This window comes from Anomalospiza imberbis, chromosome 3 (genome assembly GCF_031753505.1).
Source record: "Anomalospiza imberbis isolate Cuckoo-Finch-1a 21T00152 chromosome 3, ASM3175350v1, whole genome shotgun sequence".
Lineage (NCBI taxonomy): Eukaryota > Metazoa > Chordata > Aves > Passeriformes > Viduidae > Anomalospiza > Anomalospiza imberbis.
Window position 1 is genome coordinate 97,583,027 of NC_089683.1, and position 20,455 is coordinate 97,603,481.

The window sequence follows — 20,455 nt, forward strand, 5'->3', positions numbered from 1 at the left end:
TTTTACAGCTCAGATAATGGCTCATTACAGGGAAAAATTGCTGCAAATTGTCTGGACCATGAAATATCATTTGGAGAAGAAATGCAGCCAAAAGTGCAGGACTTCATAAGGTACAGCTAATGTGGCTCAAATGATAAAGCCAGGCCCCTTCTTGCAAAGTTAATGAGGTTCGCAGTAAACTACAGCTTTGATTGCTGAGGAAAATTAAGAAGATGCTGAGCAATTTTTGTTTTCTAGTGCTCTGTAAAATACCACTTCATCAAAGGAACTGAGCACATAAAAACACGAGGTTAAGCAGGGAGGAGTGAGATTGGAAATGTGTGGGTTTGCTATTGAAATAAAAATGACAATTATAATTTTTGTCTTGATGTTTAAGAAAAATACCTGTATTTCTTTAGGTCATGTGGGAACATACCTTTACAACAATGTTTTACTTGAGGTTCAGAGACGTAAGATCAGCATTTTTGTCCAAAGCTTAGGAGACATTAAAATTGTTCCTTTTACCTCCTTAAATTGAAGCAAGTGAACCCTGAAAATTACAAGTTTCAGGAATGCCCTGTAGGACCTGTACAACAAAATTTTCCTTGTTTCATTTTGATTTTGTTTAATTTAGGAAGGGGATGGGGGGAGTGGGATGTGTCAAAACTGGCCAGTTGGGCTGGGATTATTTGTTATAAATTCTCACCAGGCTGAACAAAACCACCGGGCCATGGGTCAGGAAGTCTTTTTCTTTACTGTGCAGTTGTTCACCTGCAGCAGCAGCCGGCTTTTGAGACTCAAAAGGTGTTGCTAAGGAGCCCCTAAATTTGTACCATAGACTTCCACAAGTGGTGGCTAACAAGCTTTTAATTTTGTACTGTACACTTCCATAAGCTCTCAGCTGCTCACAGGAAATTTCTCAAATGTTTATTTTGGTGGGAATTGAGAATTCCCAGCCTGGCAAGGTTCCATTCCCTGCAGGCTGTGATAAGCAGATATAAACACATGCAGAAATTGCTGTATGATTCCAGTGCTCACCTTCTGTCTGCAGGATCAGTTTGCTTTCAGAGTCTTGACAAGATTATAAAATTACACGTAGAAAAGAGCATGAAATAGTTCTGCTTTGGATTTTTAAATCATCTGCCTTGCCAGTAGAAAGGCTTTTCCATTAATAGTTATGAGGGGTTTTTTTGAAGCTGAGTTGCCAAAAGCAAATGGTTTGAATTTGAACATGGCTTTGAGTTCAACATGTTTCCCTTCCTCTGGGCGTTAATTTCTGCTTATATCCCTCAGGATCCATCACTTATTACAGCTCATTTCACAGGAATTCACTTCATCTGATGTTAAGCTTTAGGTGGATCCTGTCTGGTCAGTTAATTAACATTAAAGTTTCTGCAGTTTGAAACACAGGAGCAAGGGCCCAAGTCAGGCTGACTAAACCTAGTGATACCCAGCTCCAACAGGGAATAAAGGCAGCATAAGGAAGCCCAGGAGCTCCAAGAGGAAGCTTGTCCTAGAGGAAGGGCAGAAAAGCTTGAGTGGTGTGCACAGTCCAAGTCACTTCCACTGGCATTTCACAGGTCCCCCAGGAGGGCACTGTTCCCGTTTATGCATGAGCATCTTTCCCTTCTTCAGCCAAGGGTTAGGAGGGAACCGAAGGGCACAAGGACACAGGGAACTGCTGCCCTCTTCCAAACCTTGATGCAGAGGGCAGGGAAACAGATGGTGGCAGTGGAAAAATGTGTTCTTCCCCCAGCAAGGCGGGTGCTGCTCTTGGGATCACAGAGCTGACAGCGTGCAGCAGCAAGTAAATAACCTGCTCCACCCAGCGTCTGCAGTTTGAGATGCAGCGCTGGGGGAGGCAGGAAAAGGCTTTGCTGTAATCCCTGGCCCTGGCATTCCCTATCCCTACTCAGAGGAACAAACTAGCTCGAGGTACAGAAGGAAAATTACTGGAAACATTTGGCTGCAGCACTGGATCGTGTTCTGAGGAACATGGATAGGACTTTAACATGATGGGAACATGACAACCACACACACATTCTCTCACAAAAAAAACCCAAAAACAAACCCCAAAACAAAAGAAAAGAAAACAAAAAAAAAAAAGCACCAGTCCAGTTTGGCCAACTTCCAGTTCTTCCTTCAAAGGGTTTCCCCACTCCCACGCTGGGACTCAAAGTGTTTCTCGTGACATTTGGTAACTGTTATTGCTGACATTCGTACATACAAAAAGGTAGAGATGATTGAAAAATACTCGTTAAAGAGTTTGCTGGTTTTCTTTTTTAAATACTAAAAGAGTGAAAGCTTTATCAAAGTATTTCCTTCTAATTTAAGGGAACTTCCCCAGCAGAAAGCAGTTCTGTACAGACAGTGCAATATGTTCTCCATCCACACACAGGAAAGGTTTTCCACCCACTCCCCCAAACAGCTCTCACTCCCCAAGAGGCAAGAACTGTGCTTCTGGTAAGGTTTTCATGAGCTCTGGTAAGTGTAATTTAAGCAAACACTTCTATTACCTATGGGGAAGTATCCTTCTGTAGGCAAAACTGTCATTCCTGTTCCTGTATCGTATTTCCACTACAGCCTTGTAGGTCAAACTTACATTTATTTCCTGCGCAGTAACACTTCACAGATACAGCCTAATTGGGATTGCTTTTGACTTCTAATAAGAGGCTGTGGGGGAAAATACAATATCCTACAGGCAAACTGACTGTTAATTCTGTATTTTTACAGCTGAAATTAAATTTATTTTTGGAGTAGCAGAAGAGAAGAAAAAATGCCCAGGCAGACTGAAAGAAGCACCACACATGAGCTTGTAATACTAAGCCCACAAACACAGGTACAACAAGAACTTCAGCCAACTCACACCTGTACTAAATAAGGACAATCAATGTAATTTTTATCAGACATTCCCATGAATTGGAAAAAAATGCAATACTTAGTTTTAAGCAAAACCTTTATTTTAGCTCATGGGCTTGTTTGTATTAAAAACAGTTACTTCAAAATCAAATTCACATAAAATTCAGCATGTAAATGAAGTTGCCATTGGTCAGGATCAGATTCTGAAAGACAAGGGCTCTGAATGACATTTGAACAACCTTGGGTGGCAACTGATAAAACTGGGAACAGCAGCAGGAGCAGCTCCTGCTTCACAGACGGAGGAATCAAAGTCCCCCCTTCCTTCAGCAGATTTTAAAACACCAGCTGCACACCAGGGCCGTTTAATGATTTCTCCATTTCCCATAAATTCACTCAGCAAGGATTGAAAACAGCAATATTCCAGTTTAATCTGCTGCTTCACAGGAGTGAATTCTCTCGAGTCTTGTTAGAGGCACTGCTATTTTCTGCCAGCAATCAAAGTACTTGTCTTAAAACAATTTCCTTACAACACCAACAATCAAGCTACATTATATACACTTCAATTGTACAATTATCTTTAAAAAATGCCCGTGTACAAAATAGGTTATTTTATTAAAAAAAAAAATCACATGCTAGATTTCAATTACATCAACATTTTAAAATAACTGAAAAAATTGATAAATAACATTCCAATTCATTAGGAACACTCCTGCAAGCAAGTGCAGAAGTATCTGCACTTTATTTAATATTCTAATAAGCTTTTTAGGGCAATTTGTGCTATAAACCTCATGTACAAAGTGTGCGAAAAGCTCTTACTTGTGACAACAGAATAAAAGCTAATTAATTAAGCAAGAGTATTTCAGTAAAATTATTCTACTTATGAAGTAAATAGCACAAGGGCATATCATTTACAGCCAGTTAGACAAAGAACACAGCTAGTGACCAGAGCACATTAGTGAAAAAGTCAAATATATACAAAAATATATTAGAAAGTGGTTGAGTTTAACCACAGGCTCATGTAAAAAATGTTGTTTTAAATAGCAATAGCAAAAAAATAGCTATTTCTCTATCTGCAACAGTACAAAAGGCAACACCTACATATGAGGTAGCAATGCCAAATTAAAAACAAAAAGAAACCAAAAAAACAACTTTGGATTGAGGAGCATTTCCTATATTTTCATAGCATATCTGTCAATACAAATATTTAAATGAACACTTCAATTGTTTCAAGAATTAACTACATTAATTTACAAACCCTTTATTCAATTAACTTTTAAAAAACTACTGGAAATTGGTTAGTTACTGATTTCTCCTGTTTCTAAAAAAGCTGTTGCATTTTTCAAACCCAAATACTGTACAGCAAAAACGTGGAGGCTTTATTATACACACTTGGTAAACACTATAGTACATTAAGACTTAATTTACAAAGATCAGAAGGAGCCAACTGTGGTCATTTTATCCTTTTGTGCCTAACAGGCAGACATTCCACACTTTTTACCCCATGTTCAATGCTAGAGGCAAGCTGAGGGTTCACTACTCCCTTCCACAGCCACAGAAAGTGTTTGAAGTGTTTCATCTCCCTCCAGGAGTGTGAGCCACAAGCATGGCTTCCATCTCCAGGGCCAGGGGCACGGCCAGGCAGCGGCTCAGAGCTGCCCCTGGACATTCCTGGAACTGCCTCAGCAATGTGGGGTGGGAGAAGGGAAGAGCTGTGCCCTTTCTCCCAACTCCATCTCTTTATCCTCCTGCAGGTGCAGGGCAGGAGGGGCCAGCTGAGCCTCTCTGACCAAAAAAAATGCCATCAATGAAAAGCCAGGAGGGGAACAACCTTGCAGCTGAGCTGTGCCAGCTCTGGCCATGGGGCTGCAGGCCCCTCATGTGGGTCACATCCTCTGCTGCCAGCTCCGCTGACTAAAAAGACCCTGCTGCTCCTCAAATTCAGGCAACTAAATTGGACATTTGAAGTTAGATGGTATGAGTAACACCAAAAAATGAACTGGATGGAATTTCAGCATTTATTGTATTAAGAAAATAATATACTTTACATCACAGTGCTTAATTAAATGCAATAAAAAAATGTAAACTCAGAATTCTAGATAATTTAGCTTGAAAAATTAGGGCTCAAAGAGTTTTGAAAATTCACAATTTTTTAAAAATTGAAGTCACAGATAAGTCTGTTCACATAACTCACATCTTGAAGTCTACTTGTAAGTAACACCTTTGTCGCACTCCAACGTTTGGTCGGGTTTTGTTTGTTTTGTTTTCTTTAAAAGCCTAAATAACAAATGACCAAGTGCAAAGGTAAGAGGTATCTTTTTCTCTGCAAGGAATCTATCTGTAGTAATAATTTGCCCATCAGGCCCCTGGAGTGCTCTAGTAGATGTAGGGGAATATGCGGTACGGGACGCGCTGGCAATACCTCTCCCAGGCCAAGCCGTACTTCTGCTTACAGTGGTGTTCATCACGAGCCTCTCGATGGACAAGCAAGCAGATGAAATAGATCACGTAGAAATAGGGTAAAATATGATTAAAACCTGCAAAGGGAAAAAGTTCACTTAGATACAGCATAAAAATCTAGAGGTGGTAGCTATCAATATGTTCAAAGCTGGTGACACACACTTGTTCAAGGCTGAAGCATTTTATACTAAAGCATTGAATATTCAACAGAACAGTGCAACACATGCAGATAGAAAAAGACACACAAACCCACAGAAAGTAATTCTTAAAATTTAGAGTCACAAAATCTACCAATTTCACTCTCAATGCACGCAAAGCTGGCACATATTTAAGTGTTATTATCATTTAAAGTTCTTTAGTTATCAAAACCAGATTTCCAGTCAAATCTCTGCACCACCAAACTGCCCTACACAAGGTTTTCTCTATTTTGGCTGCAGACATGAGTCCAGCTTTGCTCAGAGCACACCACTTGACTTGTGCATGAAAAGAACTGGAAAGGACACAGAAATGTGAGACTACAGCCCAAAAAGCCAACTGTATTCTGGGCTGCAGGTTCTGATTCTAACCCACTACTCTGCTCTCCCAAGACCCCACCTGAGTGTTTTGTCCACCTCTGGGGTCCCAGTACAAGGAACACTGTGTATAACTAGCAAACACTTTGCAAGATAATTTCATTGTATTTGATGACCTTTCCTTTAAGTATCTTTCACTTCAAGTTGTCCCTGATTGTGGTGGCCCTTGTCTCCAAGCAAACTCCCACTTTTGGGGAACTTCAGCTGCAAAAACACTCACTAGCCTAAAAAATTTAAAGAACAGCTAATTAGCGAGTAAGTTCCATGGTTATTGAATGATAAAGTGTCAGAAAATGAGCAAAATCTTTAGTATAAGTCAAATCTGCAGCAAGTCAGAAAGGGTAAAATGGAAGTAAAAATGTGTTGCATTATGACACAGAAATCTGCCATTCAATAGGGTTTACTATCTCAAATAATTACCACTTGGCATTTCAAACCCAGAGAGATGCAAAACCAAAGCATTTTTGCTAAAATCCACTTTATTCTCAGAAACTCACCACAGGGTAGGGACCATGCCAGAGCCATGATGATGTCACCGAGGTAATTCGGGTGACGAACAAAACCCCACCAACCCGTGACAAGAAGCCCTTTTCCAGTTGCAGTGGGTATAAATTTCAGATCTGGGAACAGAGTATTGTGGTCAGTGCAGTGACTGAAATATGTATTTAAATACTACAAAGAGCCATTGAATAAAATCCCAGCCAATGGAATAAAATATGTACTCACTGGCCAATTTGGGGTCTGCTGGATTCCGCCGAAAATTGTTCTTCTGAGAATTTGCACTACGGAAAATGTAATATCCAATACCTAAAAATAAACATGATGTAGTTGGCATTTTCAGTATTTTCCAGTATTCTCAGCTTCAACAAAAGGACTCACACGCCCTTTGCCACATTTATTCCATCAAAGTCTTTTCCCTAGAGATTCAACTGGTATTTTCTGGTTCTCAGAGCTCTAACAAGACAGAAATGCCACTGGAAACCTCCATTCCATATGCTTCCTCTTGTTACTAACTTTGAAGAGATTCTTGAGGAACCTTTATTTTCACATCTACTTTTACATTTCTGAGTTTTTTAATATAAGACTGAGTTTGAAATTCACATAAGGTGACATGCTGCACTTTGTATGATTACAGCTCTATTTTGCAGCCTAGCACTTTGTTACAGCACCTACTCCATAAACTGACAACTCACTTACAAGATCATGATAATAAAAGAAGCAGGCAATGAATTATCTGGGTTTGAAATTCATATCCCCCATAATTTTCACAGAGCAGCTTAAACTTGCTTTTTCCAAAGTTGCATTGAAAAAAGATGATCACGACATACTTTGAATAAAGATATTATTTTAAAAAAATAGAAACCCAAGAAAAAACATTAGGTGAAGATGAAAAAATTCTTTTGTTTTTCAGTATTGCACATATCAAGTTGTATGTCTTCTCATTTTTCCAATTCTTTGTTGTTTCTACAAAATACGAGTGGGTTTTTTTGGGTTTCCTATTCAGATAACAGGAACAACCAGGCTATGTTGGTGCATATTTAAGACTGCCTGAAGATGTGAGATCTTTTCTTACAGCACTCTGCTTTGATGAAAAAAGGTGTTTTCTACTGACATGTGTTTGTAACTATGGTCATCAGGGATGGAGGTGCAAATAGTGCAAATAGTTACTTTTTCCCTAGGTTCAGTAGAGATTAGCCAACAAGGTACTAACTTTTTTTTTAATGAGTTGCTCAGATTGACTTAAAAAGGCACCTATTGCATTCAAAATATGTTAGGTCACTTTTTCAATTCCAGACAGCACCAACCTAGAGCTGCCTCTCAACAGAACAATTAGGTGTTCAGAGCCTCACCTATCCTTTGTTTGCTAAAATGAGAATTTTTTATATTCTTTGTATTTCACAGTAGCCAATGACTGCTGCATCTGAGCTACAGCTTCACCTTCCATCTCTGAAGAAACAGAATCAGAACTATGTTGTAACCAAGAGCAACAATGACATTTACTGTAACTTACAGTTCAGAACAGTAATTGCAGCAGCAACAGGCCAAGTTATTGTGGTGGGATGACCCACTAAGTAGAAGGCCTGCAGGCTGTAGACAAATGGAACCCACACCAGATCTCCAAACGCCAGCATGAATCCAAATCCATCATGGGTAATATCCATTGTAGTCAAAACGGCTTCCTAGAAACAAGGAGGAAGGAATTTTAGCATTTCCAAAGCCTCCTTCTCTTAACAGTGTAATTAGAAATGGAAACAGTTGAAGGGGATTGGCATTTACCTCATTCCAAAGAGCATCCACCACATAGAGAAGTTGGAAGCTGTTCACAAGAATCATGGACAGGGATGGCACACTGAGATTGTGGATCTTCATCTCAGCCAAGAGCATTGCCAAGTTTATAACAACCTAGGTTAGAAACAATTCTCTTTAAAAATTTATTTCTAAAAGAAAGTGGTATTTTTTATTACACTACAGAACTAACAGCCCTAATCTTAACACCGGTATTTTTTACTAATGTTTAAGTTTAAAAAAATAAACTATTTCACAAGTCAGTTTGCAACTAATCACGCTTTTGAAGCTGTATAACCTCAATATATGAACACTTTAAAATAGGTTTTCATTTACCATAAAACAAAAAAGCAAGAAATTTCCTTCAAGTGAATAAAAACGGTCATAATGGTCAATAAAAAACTAGCAATGTGGAACTGTTTTTCAGTACAATATTTATATGTATTTATACAGTATTCATAAATATATACACCCTTAATATCAATTATAGGGGTGTGTGTGTGTAAAAAAAACCTTCTATGTAATATTTAAGCAAATAAAATAACTCAGATTACTGACTCACCCAGCCAATTAATCCTGGACGCAACTCACAGAAGTATTTGAGGTCAAAACTGCCAATACGAGGGTTTAATTCATGTCCAGTAAAAAAATCATAAATAAAATACCCTGCAGGTAAGACACAATGATCATATGGCATCAATTAATTTTACATTTTCTCGTATTTAATTTCTTTTGTCTGGGAAAAATAATTCCCTTTAGCTGTGACAATTACCCATACATCAAAAAAGTGCACAAGAAAGAAAACACCATGCCCTGAATTCATGTTATCTGGGATTAAAAAAAAAACCACCAACAACTTCACAGAGCAAAGTAAAAGTCACAGTATTATAATGACCAGCCCCAAAGCTAGCCTTTAATTTGTATAAATGAAACTACAGCAAACAATTGGAAAGAAATTATCCAGAATGATCTAACTCACCAGAATTTCCACCTGGTGCTAGCTCTTCCTCAGGTGCTTTCAGGGATCGAATGTACAGATAAATGCTCAGTGCCAAAGAAAAAGCTGCAGCTGATACTGCAAACTGCATGAGGTGATCGTACAAATAATGAAGCTCAAATTGAAAGTATAATAAAACTCCAATAACTGCAGCAGTCAAAATAAAAGCATAAAACCCTAAAGGATGTAGAAGAAAGACATATTAGCCAAAATAAAAAAAACCCCAATTTATTGTTTTAGTAGGACCTACCTAATCCAACCTTTCTGCACTTTTATTTCTTCCAATACTCGTCCATAATCCAGTAACATCTTGGCCATCCCATGGTTCAAACCTCTGGGGCACAGCAATATAACTAAGACACTCTAAGCCCTGAAACTGTGCTCACCAAAAGGACAGGAGGCAGGAACACTGAATACTTCTCAATTTTTTAATGCCATAGCATTCAATTTCAGATTTTACTGACACTGGACACTGACACTACTAATAGATAATGAGAGCAGGTCACAAAGTCTTATCTGTGGGACAGCTGAGACAACCATATTTGAATTATCTTCATATATACCTTGATACAGATAGTAGTAACTAAAGTATTAAAATGGCTTATAAAGTCAAAACTTGAACACAAAAACTTTTGCATACATTGAGAGTATAATTTCATACAGAATGGACTGATGCCCAAACAGAAGCAGGCAGGTCTCTGCTGCCCTCAGCTAAGGACTTTCTATGGATCCCTTCACAGGGTCACAGAGGCTGAGGTTAGAAGAAACCGCCACAGTTCATCTGGTCTAGTTCAGATGGAACCTCCTGCACTTCACTTTGTGCTCAGTGCCTCCTGTCCTTACCTTTCCTCAAGAAGGCTTTTAAATTTGCTTTTAAAATTAGCCTTCTAAGCACCAAGACGATGGCTTTTTTTTTTTAAATAATCCAAATTATGTAGCTTATTTCCTCCCTTTATCAGAATGCAGAAAGAATTGTAGCACTATGGAATGACTACAGACAAAAGTCCAAAACCAAGACAGGTATGAGACAGCCTCAACGAGACTCACTTTTGCAGGATGTAATTCCCCTTGTTTGTTACTTACAGCCCTATTCCAACTTTAAAATGGTGCATGTTACAAGACTATGACAAAATTCAGCTTTTTAACGTAGTATTTGGATTCCACTACCACCCCTATACAGTGTCATGTCTTGCACTTGAGGTACTTAGTTCCTGATGATGGCTAACCACCTTTTTCCAAGAAAAGGCTCATCCTATTTTATCCAAGATTTACAACAGATATGCTCTCTGGTCAAATCGTATCTTTCAACATTTGTATTTTATGGTGCTAAGCATGCAAATCACACAACAGAATAAGTTTAGGAATAACTGCAACATGCTTACCATTTATCCGGTACTGCAGTTTCCTTCCACTGGCAAGAGGCAGGCCTTCTACAACCTAAGAAGAATAAAATATAAATGCTCAACAAAGTATTTTCTGTGGGCCCTTCAAGGGAGGAAAACCAAGCTCAACTCTGTCAGAAAGACATTCAGTCAAAGCAACCAGCCAGACACACTCAAACCTGAAGCTCATGCATTGTTCTGAAAAACACACTCTGGATAGCAAATAAAAAAGATTAGCAGTTTTAAATAAAAACATTTTTAAAAATAAACCTCTTCCTAACCAGCTTCAAGAAAGCAGAACTTCTCCAATCACTGTGAACATGTACAGCAATAAAACATGATTGATCCACTTCAGAGTGTCCTTTCAGAATCTGACACTAACCTTCAAGTCACAAGAGAGGAAAGGAGAGCCTTTGCCTGATATACATACATATGGCTAGATTCCTGTAAATGAGGATTGCATTCCAAAATGCAGGATATCCATAAGAAACTGAGTGTCGAAATAGTTTGTGAAATTAGAAGTCAGATATCTAAAATTCTTCTAGAATTCTATCAAGGAACGTTTATCCGCACTTTGATCTGAATGCCTATAAAAACGTCTTCAGCCCTCTCTACTGAAAGGCTCTGAAATGCAAAAATTCTTAACCAACTCTGCTGTTTTAAGCTTACAGAAATCTGCAGCAGCTATATTCCAGTTTATTATTAAAAACTCATTAAATTGCTTTCAAACTCACTGCATTTAGAACATACCCCACCTTTCAGCCTAATACAATTTAGTTGCCCATACAGACCCAATTGCTCCCAACAGCCTACCTTTCCAACTGGCAGGAAGTAAAACGCAGCTTGAAGGAAAAACCACAGAAGAAAGACACCAAACACCCTCCCATCCCAAAGACTCTCAAGTGCTGGCAGAGGAGGGAAGTTCAGAAGACTAGGATCATCTTGTTTGCACGTCAACAGCAAGTAGAATACAGTAGCAGGCAGGAGAAATATCAGCATGAAGGTCCCTGTAAAGAGACATCATGACATGTTAGAAGCTAAGTACAGAAAATAAAAAAAAATACTTTCAATCTCACTAAGAAAGCTCAATATTAAGTAACAAAGAAGAGGATGTCATTATTTTCTCTTGAACCAGACAGCAGCAATCTCATAGTCATGTAACAGGACACTGAGACATTCTTCTCACTCCCATACAAGGTCATCTACCGTGGAATCACACTCATTGCATCCCTTCAAAAATAATCCAAAAACTGTCTAAAAAATACTTTACTGTCAAGTTTCAAGCACCTAAGTTTTGAAAAGGTAAAAACTTTGCTGGTTATTCTCAAATTTAATCTAGAAATATTTAAATCTCACTGTGGCAAGGGATGGCACAAGATCTTTGCTGTATTTCACATACGAACCAAATGCCGTAACAGTTCTTTGGCACCAAATCAAGCAAAACACAACAATTTTACTCTGAATTCTGCAGCCAAGGTCCAAAAAGCAGTTCTTGACACAACAGTATGGTGAATAAGTAAAAACCCACAAAATAGTACTAATTTTCAACTGTTAAGACAATTTGTACACATACCAATTCTTCCCCCAAACTCCAGCTCCTTTGTTTTTGTTGGTACTTTCTCAATTGGTTTTACAGCCACAAAAGTCTTTTTCTCTGAATAGATCTCTTCTTTTTTCTTCTCATCTTTCCTCGAACGCAAGCTGTACTGCTCAAGCACACGCTTGATTTCCAGGTCTGGTTTTAACTTTTGCTGTGAATGAATAAAAATAATTTACTAAAAGGTTTCCCAGTGATTTTACTTTATTTTAGTCCAATGTTTTATATTTCAGAGGACATTACTCACTGTAAGACACCAATACACAATTATTTATTCATATAAAGAGACTGCTAAAGCCAGGCACTGTAACCTATTAGGCCGTGATTACAGATCAGCAGCAGATCCAGTACAGATCATCCATTGCCACCCTTCCCCTTTGGCCATATGCCTGGGCACTAGATACCAATCAGGACTAAGGCAAAAAAAATCACTTTCTCTGTAGCAAACTTAACCTTGAAGTTTTATGTTGCCTTCTATTTCTGCTTAATTGTTGTATTGCCCTTTTCTAGGAATCTCTGAGAGAGCCAAGCTAGGAATGTGACATAAAGCTAAGAGCAAATTCTGTGTTCCTACCTCCAAGATGATGCAGGATGTGGCATTTTTTTCTGTACTTTCAGGTTCACCATTGTAGCTTTTGGTGTTATTCTCACTCGGTTTCTGGTCAAAACAAGAAAAACAGTTTAAGCTTTCAGTGTCCTATATATGGCACTGTTCTGCAGAACTGAAAGTTTGGTTTTCCACAAAATACCTTTGAAGAAATAAATTCTCCCATAAAAATTCTTCTTGTGAGTCTAGCTTACACAGCTCTGGGAAGACATGACTCATATGTTTTAGTTCAACTAAGTTTTTTTGAAGAGAACCCCGTCTTTCCAGTCTTACAAGAGCCAACAGATCAATCCTACTCCTCAGACAGAAGCCAGGACAAAACCACCAAAGACTTTTTAACCTTTTATCCCAAAAGATTAAAAGTACAAAAAGTAAACAGTATCTGCTGGCTAAAAAAACTACTTAAAACCAGATTGTGATCCACAGGCACTGGATGACACAGCTCAAAGGAGCTCACTGCAAAACAAGCCCTACAACTGTTTCAGTGCCTAAGAGCAGCAATTTACTAAACCTATCTAGCTAGTTTATATTAATCTGGTTTAGTTTAGCTGAAACCTAACTAAACCTTGTTCATTTTCAACAGATCAGCAGAATGCATTTCCAGCTCCAGGGACTGTGTCTCAGGCAAGTGAGAAGCCATCTCAAGGGCACAAGAGGCAGAAGCGCTGTTTGTCTTTTCATAAAGAAACATTACCTCTACTCCTCTTCACTTAAAGATCACCAGAATCATTTTTAGCACTCAATCTTCACAAAAATGCTAAGAACAAACCTAATATATTTCAGCTAGACACCAGATATTGGTAAACTTAGAAATCCTTACAGGTTAGTTTTTATAACTAAACCAGTTTTTCAATATTATCCATCAGCAAGACCATACTTCAATATTCCATACTGCATGTTTTCCACTACTATTGCAACAAACTGTATATGGTAACAGAACTCATTTTATTTCAAATCCTAATACCTACCTGCTATGTACCAATTAACACATCTAAAAGTAAGCTAACTTCCTTTGCCCCATTTCACAAGTGGAAGCACATGGCTAACAATGACTTTAATATTAAATATAAAAAAATTTGTGTTTGTTTGGATTCTGGAAGTTCGCAGTATCACCAAATTCAAGCAGAACTTTATAACCTTGGTTTACCCCTCAAGAATTTCCTCAAACTTTGCAAGCTAGAAACCAAATTTCTAGATAAAAAAGGCAGTTCTGAGATATACTTTTGCTGGTAATTATGCTGTCCAAGGGAACAGGAACTGCAGCTGGCTTTTACAACGATAAACCCAGTCTGCATAAAACCAATCTTTCACAAATAGCAAAAGTTTATTTTAATAAAAATCCAACAAATCCACACACAAAACACCAACAAACCAAACAAATACCGGTAGAGCTAAGCTGGTCTCCTGAATGGTTTTCTTTTTGTCGTCTTTGTGTTCCCTGCTTTGGGAAGCAGAACGACGTCTGCCCTTTGGCCGGCCAGGAGACCGAGATCGAGAGCGAGATCTGCTGCTACTTCTTCTGGAGGGAGAACTGGAAGAAGACTGGCTCTTCCTCTGCTTGAACGATGACTGCGACTAAAAGATAGAAAGAAAGCAAAATCTTAGCTATGCCCCAGAGAACAATTTTAGAAACATGGGGGGGTTTGTGATGAGGACTCTGGCATACAGTTCTACAGATCTGTCTCGTATTTCCTCTACTGATGCTCTACAAAGGCTGTTAAGAAAGAGCAACTGCAGAATATTCATTTTGCTGGCAATTCCCAAACAAGCCTGTTCCAAGTTCAACTACTACTGGCAATTCCTGTTGAAGCTACAGAAATCAAGCTATGGATGTAAGCCACCAAAGTGAGCACCAAGCTGTAAGCTATTAATGCATTTCACATAGCAAGGTTCATCATCTGTGTGAGGCAACACAAAGCAAATCAACACTAAAAAAACCCAAGTCAGCCTCATCATTTCATTATAATTGCTAACTAATTTCATAAACAGTTTACTCCGCGAAAGCACTGTTTGATTTCTCTGTGAAGTCTACAATGCTGATTTCCCCATGTAAGATTTCCGCAATGCAACTTTTATAATGCATTAATGTTTCATGACAAAAAAAGGCATTTTCCCAGCGTGAGTCTGCTAACCTGCATACAGGAATAACAAGTCAGAAAGTTGTGAAACAGTGAAAACAGTTGCCTACCTCAAGGCAGAAACATTTTGGTCCCAAAAGAGAAGGCCAGTAAGTGGGCATGGACACCGCCACCAAGAAGTGACACTATAGTTCACATAAAGACATACAAGCTGGCTTTGAACCTATGCAGCTTTCAGAACAGGCCATAGAAATGAACTACAGTGAACATTCAGACAGGGTTTTCTCCTCCTGCATTATTCATTTTCAACTGAAACTTCTATGACGTTTTAAAGGCCTTTATTAATAACAGAAAAATAAAATAATAATGATATGTATGTAAAGAGGAAGGAATGTGTTTATATGACATGAACCTTTCTCAAGGGCTTGTAATCGTCACAAATACAGCAAAATACCTCATTAAGCCTTTGAGGACCTGAACTAATAAAAGCTATTTGCTGATGTTTTAAGTATGTGCTTGAAGGGCAGGGACTGCTTATATTTACAGTGACATTTAAATGCATCTTCCCATTTTTTATCAAACTTTCTTATTTAGAGATGGAAAACCATCAAATTAATATTAACCCATTGATTACTACCTTTGTAAGGCAGCCAAACCAGTTTTTTATGAAAAATCATGCTACAGAGTTCCTGAAGGATCAGACTTGGTTTTCCCCAAAAATATTACATTTTTTTGACATAAGTAAAACAACCGTGATATTTTAAAGATGAGGTCATTCTGAACTTCTGCTTGAGGTGTCACATAGGAAGAAACTTTTTCTTAGCACCAATTCCTTGAAGACACATTTAACAAAAACTTGCAAAATAACTATCCAGTCATAAGTTGAAGTAGTGCTAATTAAATGCATGTGTACTCACCCTTATATCACTTTCCTTCAGTGCAAGTTCAGTTCCATCTTTGTACTTGACAGTATAAAGATGAGCAACATCATCGTAACGGGTCACTTGTACTTCGTAGTACAGGACGCTGCCCGGCCAACGGCCCATCACCACCTCGCCATCAGCAAACTTCCGGCTTGGCATTTTCCAAACAGAATCCCTAGAAAATAAATCAGTCAGCCCACATGACAGCTAAGCTTAGGCTTCATTTTCCCCTATTCTCCTTCTGTATCATGGAACTGAAAAGGGGACATTTACAACAAGTCACCACTTCAAATAGGGAAAAGGCTGTGTGGTAAGAAAGCAGTGATCTCTTTTCCAAATCAACAGCAAATAGAAGAAATAGTCTTAAAACAGAGAGAAGACTGAAGCTGCACATTCTGGAAAAACATTCAAATGTATTAGACTAGTACTGAACTATGATATACAATCTCCATCATCAAGCAAAGCACATCTTTGACCAAAATTACATAATGAAGCTCATCTTATCTAGAGGGAAATGCAAATTATATGGTACTGAAGTGTCCTCTAACCCTTGTTTCCTGTGGTTCTACAGAAATTACAGAAGTGATGATTTCTAAACGTTAAACATCCCCAATCTATTCAAACCTTACAGCCACATTATAGGCTTTCTTCAATTTATTATTCCAAGCACTCAAAAGTTAGGAAACTTCAGAATTTAACCTCCTGTCTGGGTTCAATATTTTTCTTTTCCACCTCTTTAGAATAAGGGCATAATGCTTTTTCCAGGGCATTATGCCTTTTCCAGTTAATGCCCTGGAAGCATCAGAGCAATCACACAGCAACCTGAAAAACTAAATTCTACCCCTCATCTTCACCACCAAGATTTTTTTTGATATTACCAAAATGTGGTGTAAGTGACTACTACCCTTGGTTCACTCCACCACATGCTGGGAAAAACCACAACTACATCTTAGAGGAAGTTGTTTTTAAGTGTAAAGTACTCTTGAACTGTTTGTATAGTGCTTTGTGCTATGTCACTGTCTTCTGAAAATAGATATCCCAAGCAGAATATACTTTTAATCTCAATGTATCAAGTGAGACTACCTTAAAAGTCTAAGGTACAATATACACTAACATAACTAAGGTACAATATAAACTAACATTTGTACTGGCACCATGTGTACAACCAACACAGGAACTCAGAGGGGATGGCAGGGACAGGGAAAAGACACAAACCACAAAATGTTGGTGTCAAAGCATTTAATTTTAAACTTGTTTGCTTTATAAATTTGATAAGAAAGTGAAACCACACAAACCAAGGTAAATACAAGTCTTTAACTAGTTAATCATTACATAGTAACTAAACTGCAGTGAAAAGTTAAGATTCTTGGGGGAAAAAATACTGTTAATATTAAATCACAAACCTTCATCCCACATTGGGGGATGGTGCTCAGTGAGGTTTTACAATCAACATTCATTCTGGCATTTTCTGACATTGCTGCTGCTGTTAAATTTCATACCTGTGTAGCTCTCCAAGTCAAAAACCAAAAAAAACCAGCAGAATTCCCTCATATGGATTTTATTACTAATACTCCAAACTGCTTCAGACCAGAAACATCTGACCATGTCCTTTGCTGTATAATATTTGAAGGAGAAAAAAATTAAAATTTGGTTTCACTGACACTTGCCAGTCAGAAAAATTATGAGTTCTTGTCTGTGCTTGTTAGGGATGTGCTATTCCAGCTCTTCTGCCTTCCAACTCGTGTTTTTTAACCCAATTTCTTGTTTCTGTCTTATTCTTTCTGAACTCTCACTACTCCAACTTTCTTTTATCCCAGTCAGCTTAATCCCTTCAAATTCACAGCCTTGTTTCTGATGACTTACAAATTTTCATTTCAAATTCTCCATTCTCTCCTTACTCTCCATCCTGGAGTCTTTGTGGATTTTCTGCCTTTTCTGCCCTCGCTCACCAAACCAGTTCCAGCTCCTCTTTGCCACCTCTACCTAAATCTGATCTCAATCCCCATTTCTGTCTCCTTGCCCAGTTTCTCACCCACAAGGCAGTTCTTTAGGAGATCCAGGTCTATTACTGCTCTTTGCCAGCCTCTTGCAGCCACAGCTTCTTCCTGCTCTTCCTTAAATAGTCAGAACACCAGAGCTCCCCGAGTGCACTCAGAGCTGTCCCCAGATGTCATACCCTGATCCATGACTTCATTTCCCCTCTGCTTGCTGCACTTCCTACATCCCAGCCAACTGTTTCCGCTCCTGACCTGCAGCACCTCAGGCACCAGCTGCAAACCTGGAGCCTGAGCAGGACAAGGCTGGCCCATCCTCACACAAAGTTGTAAAAACCAGGATTTTGGGGGGTAAATACTTTTCAAAAAGGGTAACATATTTTCATGAAGTTGTTACTGAGGACCTGTACACTGATTTTCCAATTTATAGCAACCACTTCAGAATTTAGATACAATTTCATAGGGATAATAAAAGGCAATTCTCTGCCAGATTTCAAAATCCAGCAGTTCTGTATGCAAACACAAAATCCAAAGAAAAAGTAACTTGATTACTTAATTCTTGTGAAAGGCAGAAGGACCTTCCCTTTGTCCAATCTTGTTCTCAAAAGGAGCTGAAGTTACTTTTAAAAAATTGAAAGACCTGTAGCTAAATCCATGTCATGTAATTCAGCCTGAGGTAGATACCAATATGAGATTCCAAAATAAATAAGCAAGTGGAAATATCTTCTGACTCAAATTTAATGAACAATCTTATTAATGGGAAAATTTATGTATTTTTTAATTTTTTCCTTAGATATTACAGCTTAATAATAAGCTCAAACATTAAACATTAAAATAAGTAAATGTAACTTTTTACCCTATCAAAAATAATCAACTTGTTCTGCACCCCAGTGCCTCCTGTGAGGGAGGTTTGCAATCCTCATTCCTTATATCCCACTTCAAAAAGCTGCACCTTTTAAAGGCAGCCTTCATCTGTTCTGATAACAAACACAATTACTGGCACCGAGAAAAGACAGGAAGTCTTTAAAAAAAAATTCTGTTTAGAGATTACATTTTTAATTTACTGCTCTTTCAAGCTCTACACACCCCTGATAATTTTCATGGTATCAGCTGGCATCAGCCTAATATTCCCAGTAGTTCTGCAGAAACATTTGAATTCCCAGGGCTTCAAAACATAAATCCAAAGAAAATTATCTCATACAATGAAACCTGCACTGTACAGGCACCTGACTGCAAGTTTAGTCACTTACTCAGGAGATGAAATTTGTGTTTTCTGAAGCATTACTATTTTTCTTTAGGAATCTAGAGTCGAAGAGAAAGGCTCAAAAGGACTTTGTATCCTGTACCAAGCCAAGCCAATTAATGCAAATGTCCCTGGAGCTTTTAAGTTGGTAAAGAATAAAAGTTTCTCCTGACTCAGACAGGAATGAAATAATGAAAAAGAAACTTGGCTGAGAAACGTATTGCCCCATGCATGCATTTCTGGTCTTCTTGACTCTCTCACTAGATATGTGGGAAGATACTTCAGTGTGAAGAAAGTGATGACAGTTACCTTGTAGCCACAGAGAGATCACACCCCAGCAGCAGAAGTTGGGTACACAGTTTTAAGAATAAATAACACTTAACAAGCTTTCCCTCTTGGAAAAGCAAAGCTCCCACACACTCAGTGATTCCATTTACTAATTCTGACATGTCACCACTGTTAGATAACGTTCTGGATGTCAGAGGAGGGAGCCATCTGAATGCAAGAAGAAATGCAGGAAAATAAAGAAAACGCTGACAGTCAAGGCTAACAATACACGGAAAATTACTACTGAATTCACCAAAGAGAGCTGTGGAAGACCTTTTCAGTAACATCATTGTTCTCTCCACATTTCTAGCTCTGCACATTCAGAACATTGGAGGCATCTATCCCTATCCAAGACAACTTAACTTCATCACTAAAACAACAAGCACCAAGAAGCCTGGAGGCAAAAACAACAACCCATTAACCCTCGGGCTGGGAATCGAGGATCTTCCCTTCAAAGAGGCTTTCTACCGGAAAGCCCGCGAGCGGAGGGGACGCGGCAGGAACCAGAACTCCGCAGGGAGGGCCCGAGAGCGGCGGGGCGGTGGTGACAGAAGGGCCCCACGTGCCGGCGGAGGCCCGGCCCCTCGGCCCCGCCCCGCCCGCGGCCCGGGCCTGGCGCGGGGCCTCCGCCGCAGGGGAAGGGCGGGGCCGCACCGCCCCTCGGCGGCCTACTCCCGCTCGGAGCCCGGCGCGGCGGAGCCGAACAAAGCGGGGGCGGCTCGGCCCCGCCACCTCCGGTGGCCCGAGAGAGGCGCCCGCGCCGCCCGCCCGCCGGAAGCGAGGCCCGAGCGCGGCCGCAGCGATCGGCCGGAGCGCTTCCCGCCCGGGAGGCCGCCAAGGAAAAGCTGGGGGGAGGGGAGGAGGTGGGAGGTGGGAGTACCCGGGCCCGCCCGCGCCGCCATCCCCGTTACCTGGAGCCCGCCCGCGCCGGGCCGGGCCGGAGGCGGTTCCGCGGAGCGGCGGGAGCGGGGCCGAGCGCGCGCCGCTCTCCGCTGAGGGGAACAACCGCCCCGCCGAGCGACGGTTACGGCCGCGCGCACGGCCCCGCCCCCTCTCCCGCCCGCCAAGCGCGCCCATTGGCCGGGACGCGCCGTTCGAATCGCGGGGTGGCCGCGCGCCATTGGCTGCACGGGAGATGGCGCGGTCCGCCCTCC

The 20,455-nt window shown here is 39.9% G+C and overlaps 1 protein-coding gene across 2 annotated transcripts; it reads right to left on the bottom strand.

The window, feature by feature from the left end:
* Positions 1–3,456: 3,456 nt before the first annotated feature.
* LBR (lamin B receptor) lies at positions 3,457–20,344 on the bottom strand. Of its 2 annotated transcripts, none has more exons than XM_068185921.1 (14): positions 20,213–20,344; positions 15,732–15,912; positions 14,120–14,311; positions 12,704–12,787; positions 12,106–12,283; positions 11,346–11,539; positions 10,533–10,587; positions 9,133–9,327; positions 8,716–8,819; positions 8,145–8,270; positions 7,879–8,047; positions 6,594–6,674; positions 6,365–6,487; positions 3,457–5,372 (listed from the first exon to the last, which is right to left on the bottom strand). In XM_068185921.1, exons 2-14 carry the CDS (start codon positions 15,894–15,896, stop codon positions 5,212–5,214), a joined length of 1,827 nt encoding a protein of 608 aa, XP_068042022.1. In that variant the 5' UTR covers positions 15,897–15,912; positions 20,213–20,344; the 3' UTR covers positions 3,457–5,211. The 2 variants fall into 2 exon arrangements, with proteins under 2 accessions (XP_068042022.1, XP_068042023.1); XM_068185922.1 differs by lacking the exon at positions 3,457–5,372 and adding an exon at positions 5,996–6,091.
* Between the last annotated feature and the right edge of the window lie 111 nt (positions 20,345–20,455).

Coding starts and splice junctions, on each gene's coding strand:
- LBR (XM_068185921.1), bottom strand. CDS start 15,896: ATGCCAAGCCGGAAGTTTGCTGATGGCGAGGTGGTGATGGGCCGTTGG. Junction 11,540..12,105: donor GGAGTTTGGGGGAAGAATTG/GTATGTGTACAA, acceptor GTCTCTTTACAG/GGACCTTCATGCTGATATTT. Junction 8,820..9,132: donor AGCACCAGGTGGAAATTCTG/GTGAGTTAGATC, acceptor TCTTACCTGCAG/GGTATTTTATTTATGATTTT.